The 12,466-nt window shown below is 37.4% G+C and overlaps 1 protein-coding gene across 1 annotated transcript; it reads right to left on the bottom strand.

The window, feature by feature from the left end:
• Nucleotides 1-1,007: 1,007 nt before the first annotated feature.
• Nucleotides 1,008-8,083, bottom strand: LOC139196430 (probable methyltransferase PMT26). Its single transcript, XM_070822370.1, has 9 exons — nucleotides 7,816-8,083; nucleotides 6,353-7,485; nucleotides 6,127-6,276; nucleotides 5,387-5,657; nucleotides 4,843-4,953; nucleotides 4,570-4,744; nucleotides 3,945-4,217; nucleotides 1,606-1,800; nucleotides 1,008-1,502 (listed from the first exon to the last, which is right to left on the bottom strand). Exons 2-9 carry the CDS (start codon nucleotides 7,469-7,471, stop codon nucleotides 1,274-1,276), a joined length of 2,523 nt encoding a protein of 840 aa, XP_070678471.1. The 5' UTR covers nucleotides 7,472-7,485; nucleotides 7,816-8,083; the 3' UTR covers nucleotides 1,008-1,273.
• Nucleotides 8,084-12,466: the final 4,383 nt, after the last annotated feature.

The raw sequence follows: 12,466 nt of genomic DNA on the forward strand, positions 1-12,466 counted from the left end.
TTTGTTCTTCACTTTCATTTCTTCATTTCTTAAGCTTCTTTGACCTTCAAACTCGTCCATTTCTTGTGCTCCATTAGCATACACAACATTCCAGCTCAGTTTTGCTCTAAAATGCACCAAAATGCACTTTCTTGCTTCAATTGCCATATGAACCTACAAACACACGAAACTAGCTTAAATCACTATAATAAACAATAACTAACAACGTAAATGCAAGAAAACAAGATAACAAAGTCGCATAAATATGCTCCTATCAGTTGTCACACATGCTCTCGTATTTTATAGTAAAACAAAAAAGGAAAGTCGAATTTTGGGCCTCCAACTTTTGTTTCCATAAAACAAATTGTGAGCCAATAATAGTAAAAATGATCCGAATAATGCCGAGTACCAAGTCTAGCAAGAGCATTTCACAACAATAGAATCGAAATCCTCAAATATTATATATGGTGAATTGCCGATTTAGTCCCTGTATTATCTCAATGAAAATTAGGTATTTGAATTATTTTTCGGTAAAATAAGTCCTTAAATTCATTAGAAATTTCTAATTTCATTTTAGAGGATATTGCCATCATTTTCTTACCTATAAGCCCTTAATAGTGCATATAGGTCACACATCTAACGTTTAATTTATCTTTCAAAGTTAATTCCATACACTATTTCTTCAAAGAAAATAAGTCCTTAAACTATGAAAGGCTACCAATATACTCTCTAAAGTGTATCACATGTAAGTCACGTGATTTAAATTGACGAAAAATTGAATAGAATAACTTCAAATCTAATATTAGGTATGTAATTGTCAGATTTTATTAGTTTGATTATTTATGAAATTACAGCATTAGTTTGACGCCCTAAGTGTACATAGTAGCATTAGTCATGAAAACTTTACCTTTTTCTACATCCTTATAATTTTTCCGAAAAAAAAAATATAATTTAAAAACCTAATTTTCACTTGGATAAATCGACATTTCACCCTATTCTATAAACCAATAGTTTAGTTTTACATGCAATTGTAACAATGTGCTCATTTTTCTTCCATCAATAACCTGTAAGGTAATGTTACAGTGAAATTCCAAACACCGACCTCTAGACAACGAAAACAAAATATTGTAACAAAAGAATTACAGAGACACTACAAGCCCTAACTAAAATGATACAAAAGGCTAATATAACATAAAGTACAGTTACCATGAATTTCGATAGCAACCAAAACAAAAAAAGAATGTGCAACTATTATATTCTCAGCAATGCCAGCAGCCACTTCCGGCCACCACGCTTAAGCGATAGCATACTGGAGTGTCTCCGACTCTTTGGGCCGCCAGATGGACTTCTTCACACAGAGCAATCCCTCCTTGTCCTTTGAATAGGTCATGCGAACCTCCCACTGCATCGACCTCACCATGTTCTCCAGCTCATTAATAGTCCCAACCTCGTCTCGCACGATAAGGGTTCCCTCAGGTCGAAGAATTCGATCAACCTCCGCAACTACAGCCACTAAATTGCACCTGCCATTCACAAGCCATTCCAAAGTCAGACGGTGTAAAAAATTGGTGTATCATATAATGAATGCTTTGCAGTGGAGAAAACAAGAAATGGAATAGTGTGCACCTCTTTTTAAGCTTGGAAAACAGATGGTCGGAATGGATAAGATCATAAGACCTTGGATACGTGCTAAATGATTCGCACCAATCATGATACATACCATATAAACCACGCTCGTAAATTATGGGTAGTGTATCTGGAGAGTCTACTGTGACCACATTCATGACCCAAATTTTCAAATCTTTCACAGCGGCAGCAAATCTGCAAGCACAACCAGAAGTCAGAAATAGAGCAATGTCAAGAACAATAACAAAGATAAACAACAAAGCACAATTATAATTGATAGGAGCATATTTATGCGCCTTAGTTAGCTAGTTCTTATGCATTTTCGTTATGTTTTCTTAGTTAAAGTAGTCTTTTGAGCTACTTTCATGTGTTTTCAGGTTCAAAGGGCATATGACATAAAAGATGGCAAAATGGAGCATTTTAGAGCAAAAGTGAGCTTGGATTGAAAAGCACATGCTTGGAACAAGGAATGGATGAGTTTGAAGGTCTAGGGAGCTTAAGAAATGAAGAAATGAAAGTAAAGAACAAAGAAGTCGGAATTGGCAACTAAAGTTTCTAAAGTTGGAAGTTTCTATTCTTGGAGGTTTCCATTTTCGAGAGTTTCTATTCTTGGCTTTGGGCTTTTGGATGGCCCATCTTTGCCTCTTGGACCTATGCCGCACCTAACCCTAACCCTAGCCCACTTAATCAGCCGCACCTAGGCCTTGTTCACATGAAAAAAATCTGATTACTTACCCTAAGCCCATGCCGCACCTAATGTTCTAGAAACCCTAGTTTTTGGTGGATTTCTTAACCCTAGCCGCACCTAAACCCTAGCCCATTTGTCTAACCTGATTTCTTTAGGGTTTGGCTGCCTATATATATGTGTTTTACCTCCCTTGGCCGAAGAACACCCTCTCCATATTCAGAAATTCGTCCAAAACCCTATTTCCCACCTTGCCGCAGCCTTCCATCCCCAAACTCCCAACTTTCTGCCCAAATTCAACCTTGCCGCACCATCCTCTTCCCCAAACCATTCCTACATCCTTCCATAACCATTCATCCACCTTGTGCAGCCACTAAAGGAGGAGAAAGAAGGAGTGCCGTGCAGTCCAAAGGAAGGAGAAGCCTTGCACATGCAATCTGCCATTAGTGGAGTGTTTGGAGTTCTTTCTTTCTTTGTTTCTGTTTTCATGTTTAATTTAAATTGTTGTTCAATTATGTTAGACATGTGGAACTAATTTCTTTTTAGTTAGAGGTGAATTTGAAGCCATGGACATATGTTTTATATGATTTGATTTCTTCCAATTATGATTTCAGAAATTGTGAATGTGATTTACTTATCTATTTGATTGATAACTTGTTTATGTATGTGGGTTGAGGGTCGACACTTAATTTGCATGCTTAAACTTGATGCTAGGGTACAAGGGAATTTCACCTAATCGTTATTAACTTATATTCATAAGTAGTGAAAGTCGCTAGTCACGATTGTGTTAAGTAAATCCTAGGCAAGAGTAACATGCGTATCCCATAGTTATGAATGCCTCGTCAATGCTTATGATGTCCATTGAACTTAATGATCTTTGATATGTGTCTCTATCATGCGTATTCCATAGTTAGGGTCCTTGATAAGAATAATTTGGTTGTAATGCGTATTCCATTCAATTCAATGAATCTAGGTAAATCTGAGAATTAATTGGTGCAATCTAGTTAATTTGGGGCATTGTCATTCATGATTTGTTGAAAGAGTAATTGGAGATTGAGTTGTATGCATATGTTCATGTGTGGATAAGGAACCCTCTAACTAGCTTCTCACCATTCTATTTAATCACAATCTGTTTTGCTTTACATTTGTTTTTAAAGTTTGAGTTTTAAAGTTTTAATTTCGTCAAAATCATTCCCCCATCTATTTTAAAGTGTTAGATTAGTTAGAAATCCATTTAGTTGTGTTTCTAAGTGTTTTGAGTCAAGTCATAGTCCAAATTCGTCCAAAGTAGTGTAGGTGCTCAAAACTGCCCAGAAAGTGGTTTTTAGGCAGTTTTGAGCCTTCTAGTTGCTGTTTTGAGTTTTTAGTTTGTTTAGGTGTTTTAAACCCTAGTTTTGCATTAATTGAGTCTAGTTTAGTGTTCTACATTATATTTTTATGTTCTTGAGTCAGTTTTACATTGATTAGCATCCCTAGTTAATCCCCGGTTAGAACGATCCCTATTTGCTCATATACTACAATTGTCATCCATAGGGTTTAATTTGTGTGTCAAGTTAATTTTCACATCAATAATGAAGATGGTCGATTTTTCCATGCATCAAAAGAATCCATCAAAACACACTATTCAAGATAACCAAGGAACGATTTTTCTTACCCTCCGTACACAGCTCTCATGTCCATAACATTCCGAACAGATGTCCAGTTAATCCCCATTCCATTCAGGTATGACTTTGTCACCACATGTTTCCAGTGCTCATTGTCTGCAGTGAAATCCTCAGGAGCAGGTTTTCCATAAACACCAACTTGGGAACTTAACAACCAGTAAGGTGGCTTGTCCAACCTCAACGGCCATTGTTCAGGCCATTCAGACCCACGTTCTGTTGCATCTACAGGCACTTTGTGCATGCATGCTTGTAATGGCACATTCCTGTACACACAAAATTAAGATTAGGGTAGCTATAGAGCTTAGATTATAGTTATCTCAGGGTTCGCATCAGACAAATTTTGGCAAGAGTAACACCATTGCCAATTGTGAGGAGGTTTAGTTTTGCTTTTCCAAAGCATCATAATTTTTTTTTTCCATGTGGTTTTAGAACTACAGTCTACAGAGAATATCCATTTTCCTCCAAGTTCAGCAATCTCATTAAGCCAGAAACAGAACCTAGTAATTCAACCATGAATGCTTAGGCAACTATATCAAAAGTCTGGATAAAAATGTGTTTCCCTGAAAACATTAAATTAAAGATGAAGGAAAAGGATCGGCTGAATATAATGTGTACCAGGCAGCATTTGGCTCATCAGACGTAGCGCAGATAGGAGGCTCATTCTGTGATCTTTTCTCATAACACTCATTCGAAGTAGGCTTTTTGTATATAGCAATACCAACTCCATTTATTGTATCCTTACTAATTGACACCAGTTCCCAGCATATTGCTTTTGTTAGTTCCTTCATGGCTGCAGACGATTCCCACAAATTTTAGACTTGTTAGTAAGTAGTAAACAACCAACTCCAATTCAAAAGTTCCAAATATACAAGGTTAAAACTTATGTACCTTTCCATATTTCAACATCTTCAGCCAGCTTCTGATATATTGGAGTAGCAGACCACACAAAGAAACCACCAGGTCTCAACACACGATTCAGCTCCAATAGAAGCTTACCACCTGCACCATGTTTATTGGTGAAAGTCCAAATGAAAAGAAATAACCAAATAAGTCTCCTATGTCAGAAAAAACTGACTCAAACATCTAGGGCTTCTTTGATGTGTCAGTTCAGAAACAGCGTTCTATCATACAAATCCTGAAAAGCAGTGCAAAATTTTCAGCACAATTTGAAACTGCTCAAGGAAATAAACAATCTTGAAAACGAAATGCATCATAAATTAAAAATCTGTTTCCAGTTATCAACTTAGAAGTTACAAAATAGAAAACTGAAAATTATTGTTTTCAAGTTATTAACCTAAACCCTAAACTAGGTGTGACAGTTATCGAAAACTCAGCCAAACAACCCCGGATTTCACACATTGGAAACTGCATTTTTAAACAACAATCTAAGCTTGATCTCATGTCACACTGTAAATCAATTCACAAGAACTACCTTCTATATGCCAAGGAACCCTGCAGCGGGCACAGTGAACAACATCAAAAACTTTGCCTGGGAAGGGAAGTCTCTTTGTGCCCATCACAGCAGATATGGCTGGAATTCCTCTTTCAAGTGCAAACTGAACTTGAGCTTCATGCTCATCTTTTGGGGCCAATGACATTGCAAGGACATCTCTGTCAAAGAGAAAGCCTCCAAAGCTTGCAACTCCACATCCAACATCTAATACAACACGTGAGCGTTTTCCCCAGGCAATATCAGGAACAGACTACAACAGAAGAGAACCAAGGTTAGCATAATTTTGATGAGCAGTAACACGAAAGATATATCTTATCTAGTTGTTTTCTACTGATAAATCACATCCAAAACTCTTGAAATTCATAGGTTGCCAAGACATGTCACTCTAGAGATGAAATTCCTGCTCTTAAAAACATATTCCTTAGGACTCTGCATATCCAACCAGAGCGTCAATTAAACTGTAACAAGAATCACAGAAATGCATATACTACATCATAAATGCATAGGCACTAATACGATATAGACGTAGCAAAGACTGGCATATTCTCCAAAGCATGAGCTGATTAAAAATATTAGGGAGGGGGAGAAGACAAGGATTGAATGCACACATTGAGACATCTGAAGAAATGTACGTACATATTTACAGAGAGAATAAACCAGCATGTAAAGTCATACAAGTGGAATGTATTTGAAAAATAACAAATGCATAAAAGTTTCACCTCTTGTATGAAATCTATATAATGAAGAGCACCACGCTTGAATTGTGTTCCACCGCCCGGAAAAGTAAGGTATTCACCAGTAACCTTGACCCAATTCTGATGCCCCTTAACTTGAGCAAGCTTGGCATGGGGAACATTGTAGTACCATATCTACAAAAATGCACCTTATCAACAAAGGAAAGAGGACAATGTGGAAAAAAATGTATACATTGATTCAGTTATATACCTTTTCCCTGCTTGTTGGCCACTCAATTGAGCGTCTATATCCTTCTGGGAGAGGAAGAAGGCAGGTGGGAGCCTCTTCTGGACAGTGCCTCTCCCGGTGCTCGTAATGCTTGGTACTTCGAAGACTATTGATGGCTTGCAAATTGTCAAGGCAGGGGATGAAATCAGGCCCAGCAGTGGAATTGCAGACTTTCCAGTTGTAACTGGCCTTCTGATTAGAAGTACGCTGAGCCTCCTTCTCATTCTTTGACTCTGCCAATTGAGTTGACCACGAACCATTTTGAGTTGTAGTCTCGTTCAACAGCTCTGACTGAGCAATAGAAGGGAATACCTCATTTGAACTCTCGTTTTTGGCCTGCTCATTTTCCTTTTTCTCCCCATCTGCCTCCTTGGTATCAGTTACCTCCAGTTTCTCCTCTATCTGACCATTAACCTTTTCTGTATCGTTTATTTCTTCAGAGCTGCCTAATTTTTTATCACTGTCATCATCCGACTTCTTATCATTATCACTGGAATCAGAATTCTTCTCGCTCTCACCACCATCGCTCTTTTTTCCTGCATCTTCAGAATTCAATTCTCCATTTTCCGCCTTAGAGTCACCGTCTTCAGTTTTCTCCTCACTCTTGTCTTCAGTCTTCTCCACAATCTTGTCAGTCTTCTCCTCAATCTTGTCTTCAGTCTTGTCCTCAATCTTGTCTTCAGTCTTGTCCTCAATCTTGTCTTCAGTCTTCTCCTCAGGCGTCTCCTGAGTCTTTTCCACAAATCTCTCCGCAGTAGAGTCTTCAGACTTCTCTTCTACCTTGTCTTCGCCCTGAGCAGCACCATCACTGTCTCCTTTGGTTGCATCGTCAGGTAAGTCACCCGGGTTATCTTCAAATTGCCTGTCATTGGTGTCACTCACTTGTTCCTTGACACCAACGTCATTGCTGTCCTGCTCGTTGAGGTCACTCTTATTCTCCTGGGGCACATCAACATTTTGAACGGGAACTACAGAGGAGGAGGTCATCATCCAAACAGCGGCCAAGCACAAGGCCACAAACACCACAATGGTGACGGTGGAGCAGTAGCCATTGGAGGAGGGCCTCCTACTATCTACTCTAGTATATTTACCTAAGGCCATGTTTGACCCAGCACCTGAAAATTGAAACAAGATGAAAAGCGAATTACTAGGAGGAAATGAAGTAATGATGGTAGCCCAGATCTGTAGCAATTAACATATCCGGCAATGTGTCTCTAGATCCCTAGCAAGTACCAGGAAAGGAAATGGATATAAAGCAATGAAGGTCTGAAAAATGGAAAATATGGGAAACAGATTACTAAAAACAGCAGCAGGAATCCCAATTGACGCAACAAAAATAACCTAATCTTGGTTAAGAATAACAAACAAACTAACACGGACGGAACTGTAAATTCAAATAAATTGGAGAGCAGATCAAATCTTTTGGAAGGGAGGTAAGTAAGTACCTTGTTTGTTTGATTGTGTGTTTGGGAAGATCTGATATGTGGTGCTGTTGAGGGTTATTCCTCCATTATCCGACCTTCAATAATCTCCAATCAGCAATCTCCAATGAGAAAACGAAAGAAAAGAAAAGAAAAAGAAAAGCATAAGGATTTGGCAGAGGATGGAGGACGCGGAAGAGATTTAATAGCAAACAACTCCACTCCACGAGAGAGAGAAAGAATGAGAGAGGAGAGAGGACTCCCTTTCTAAATTCGAAAAATTCCTGGCCCAATTATTTTTATTTTTATTTTATGAATTACAGTGGGAAGTTGACACACCCCGACCCTAAAATCAGGACGTGCTGGCCGTCACGTAGGCGTGATATAACTAAAAGTGCGACGCGGAAGCAAAAAGGTAAAAGAAATACGAAGGAATAAAAACCAACTACTAGCAATAATATCCAACTAACATGCTAGAGTGAGTTTAAGTGTGAAACACACATAATCAGAACATAAGTACTAGGTGCAGTCAAGTAGGACCATTACTAAATTACAACACCTGAAGGTGAGTCCTACATGTAAGTAGTCTGTCAGAACGCCATGGGAATCCTCGTGAGCCACCAACACTGCTAACTAGAACTAGGAGGGGCGCAAAACAAGATTGAGTGGGTGATGTGAAAAATATAAGCACACAAATTAAACCCTCTTTTTATCAATTGTAGTATGGAATGTAAGTAGGGATCGTTCTAGGCCGGGGATTAGGAGGGATTGCTAAATCACTTAAAACTGACTCAAAAACATAAAAACAAAGTTTAAAACACTAAACTAGACTCAAAGAATGCAAAACTAAACTCTAAAACATCAAAATAAACCAAAAGACTCAAAACAGCAAATAAACACTCCAAACTGCCTTAAAAATACTTACTGGCAGTTTTGAGCACCTAACACTAATTTGGACGAAATTAGACTATAACTTGACTCAAGACACTTAAAAACACAAACTAAATTGATTTCTAACTAATCTAACACTTTAAAATAAATGGGGAATTGATTTTGACGAAAATTAAGACAAAACAGAAACTAAGCAAACCAAACAGATTGTAAAACGAAATTAATAAAACTGAATGGATGGAAAGCTAGCTAAGGGGTTCTTCTCCACACATGTTATACTTGCATACAAAACGATTTTCAATTGCTTTTCAATAACCCACGAACACTCAATACTCCAAGTTAATTAGGTCCACTTAAATTAACTCTCAGATTTCCCTTGTGTCATTGAATTGAATGGAAATAGCGCATCACAACCAAATTATTCTTCAAAGGTTCTTTACATGAAAGCGCATGATAAAGATACAATCAAAGATCATTACGTTCAATGGAAATCATAAGTATTGACGAGGCACTCGTAACTATGAAAGCGCATGAAACTTATGCCAAGAATTTACTTAACACAGTTGTGATCAACAACCTTTACTACTTGTGAATATAAGTTCATAACGATTAGGTGAAATTCCCTTATATCCTAGCATCAAACTTATGCATGAAAATTAAGCGTGCACTCTCAATCAACATACACAAATCAGTTTTAATTCTTGTAGATAAGCAAACTGAATTCACAACTTATGAAACGCAAATAGAAGTAATCAAATCATATAGCAAGCATAAACATGGTTTCGAATCCCCCCTAGCCAAGTGGTGCGAAAATTAACTTAACACACAAATTAAACCCTCTTTTTATCAAATGTAGTAAAGTATGTAAGTAGGGATCGTTCTGAACCGGGGATTAGGAGGGATTGCTAAACACTTGAAAACTGACTTAGAAACGTAAAAACAAAGTTTAAAACACTAAACTAGACTCAAAGAATGCAAAACTAAAATTTAAAACACTAAAACAATGCAAAAGACTCAAAACAGCAACCAAAAGACTCAAAACTGCCTTAAAAACACTTTCTAGGCAGTTTAGAGCACAAACACAAATTTGGACGAAATTGGGTTACAACTTGAATCAAAACACTTAAAAACACAAACTAAATGGATTTCTAACTAATCTAACACTTTAAAATAAAGGGGGATTTGGTTTTGACGAAATTGAAAACAAGACAAAACTTTGTAATTAAAACAGATTGTAGAACGAATTTGAATGAAACTTATGGATGGAAGGCTAACTAGGAGGTTCTTCTCCACACATGTCACACTTGCATACAAAACGATCTCCAATTGCTTTTTGATAAACTATGAATACTAAACACCCTAGATTAACCGTGAATTGCACTAATTAAACCTCAGTTTTTTTTCACAAGTTATTGAGTTGGATGATTGCATACGACAACCCAAAACATTCCCTACAAGTTCCCTACATGAATTGCATAATAGAGATACAAGCAAGAATCATTAAGTTCTATGAAAAACATAAGCATTGACGAGGCACTCGTTACTATGAATTGCATGAAACTTATGCCAAGAATTTACTTAACGCGATTGTGACTAGCAACCTTCACTACTTGCAAATATAAGTTCATAACAATTAGGTGAAACTCCCTTATATTCTAGCATCAAATTCATGCATGAAAATTAAGCGTGCACTCTCAACCAACATACACAAATCAGTTTTTATACGAACGGATAAGTAAATTGAATTCATAGCTTATGAAACGCAATTAGAAGTAATCAAATCATATTGCAAGCATAAACATGGTTTCGAATTCCCCCCTAGCTAAGGGGGGTTTAGTTTCTCATACTCACAAAGCAAAGATAAACAAATTTAGACATTGAAAACAAAAGAAAGAAAACACCTAGACGCTCCAATGATCCACTTTGAACAACAAGCACGCCTATGGACTGTCCTCCTTCCTCTTTGCTGCGGCACAAGACTTGGGGACAGGTTTTGGGTGATATTTTTATGGAGGAATGGATATGAGATGGTATGGTAGTGTTTAGGATAGGTGGAGGGTGCGGCAAAGGTAAGGAATTATGGATGTATGGTGATTTGGGAGTGTAGAATGGTGTGGAATGTGGCTGGACGAATTTCTGAGATGAAAGGGGGTATTTTTCATGTCTCTAGTGTTCTTCCCTTCACTCCCTATTTATAGAAGCTCCAAAGCAAAGAATCACTCAAGTGGCTTCAATAAACAATACAAACAAAGACCAAAATGATGCAAAAACAGCTAGTTTACATGCTCTTTTATCATTGTGTCTTGCCTTTAACAAAAGGCAATCATTCCTCTCTTGCTAATTCAACTCCTTTGTAGCTGTCCATGTGCCTTCATTCTTCAATTTCTGATGCATTTGCCTTGTATTCCATCCCTTTTCCACATGTACTAGCTGTTACACAACTTTCACACACATGTTTTGCATCATTTCATCTTGCAAACATCAACTTTTGGCCACTTTACACCTCTACACACATGCTATTGATAGGAGCATATTTATGCGCCTTAGTTAGTTAGTTCTTATGCATTTATGTTGTGTTTTCTTAGTTAAAGTTAGTCTTTTAAGCTATTTTCATGTGTTTTCAGGTTTTAGAGACAAAGTGAGCAAAAGGATGCAATTTGGAGCATTTTGGAGCAAAATTGGGCTAAAATGGAGTTCATGCACATGAAGCACAAGGGATGGACGAATTTGAGGAATTGGTGAAGCTAGGAAGGCGTTTCAAAGTTGAAGAATTGAAGATACAAAGTTTCCTAGTTGAAGAAGGAAATGACTTGAATGAAGGATTCCTAAATGAATTGTGATTCCTAATCACTAAAGGAGTCCTAATTGAAGATGGATTCCTAGATATATGAAGTTTCCTACTCAAGCAAGATTTCCTACATGAAGAAGAAGAATTAAAGCCAAAGAATCAGCTCAAGATAAGGAGTATTATCCAAAACCTCATCCATAACCTTATCTTAGCTTATCTTATCCAATCAAACCTTATCCTATCCTATCTTATCCTTATCCTAAACTATCCACATTCCAGCCACTTAGGAGGGTTTCTAATTAGATTAGGATGCTTAAAATGGGATTTCTAGAAGACCTTATCTTATCCTACCAAGATGACACCTAGGAACCTTTCTAGAAGCCTAAAAATCTGCCTTGCATTATCTTCTAGAACCCTACATCCTTGCCGCACCTAATACCTATTTCCCTTGGGATTTTTGGTTTCTAGAAGTCTTATCTTTTCACACTCTTTCTGCTGCACATTATCTCCCAATCCCTTTGGGTTTTTGACTTGTTTTCCTTATAGGATTGGATGTTATTATCCTATGCAATTTAGGCCTTTAAAACCTTGTCCTTTGCTACCTAGGAGATGGGATTTTCAGCCTATAAATACAAGGCCTTGCCACACATATCACTCACCACCCTCTACCAGATTTTCACTACACCATTCACCATTCATACCTCTTGTGCCGTGAGTTTGCAAGGAGAAGAAGGAAGACAACTTGGAGCCGTGCATGCCATTCAAGGAGCTTGGATTGTGGAGCGTTTCTAGGTGTTTTCTATCTTTATGTCAATGTTTAAATTTATTTGTCTTTGTGTATTTGCGAACATGAGGAACTAATTTCTTTATAGTTAGAGGGGAATTCAAAGCCATGATCATATGTTTTATATGACTTGATTTCTTCCAATTATGATTTCATGAATCGCGAATGTGGTTTACTTATCTATTTGATTGATAACATGTTTATGTATGTTG

The sequence above is a fragment of the Malus domestica genome, chromosome 01 (assembly GCF_042453785.1).
Source record: "Malus domestica chromosome 01, GDT2T_hap1".
Lineage (NCBI taxonomy): Eukaryota > Viridiplantae > Streptophyta > Magnoliopsida > Rosales > Rosaceae > Malus > Malus domestica.

Coding starts and splice junctions, on each gene's coding strand:
- LOC139196430 (XM_070822370.1), bottom strand. CDS start 7,471: ATGGCCTTAGGTAAATATACTAGAGTAGATAGTAGGAGGCCCTCCTCC. Junction 6,277..6,352: donor GGCCAACAAGCAGGGAAAAG/GTATATAACTGA, acceptor GCATTTTTGTAG/ATATGGTACTACAATGTTCC. Junction 5,658..6,126: donor ATATAGATTTCATACAAGAG/GTGAAACTTTTA, acceptor CTTCTGTTGTAG/TCTGTTCCTGATATTGCCTG.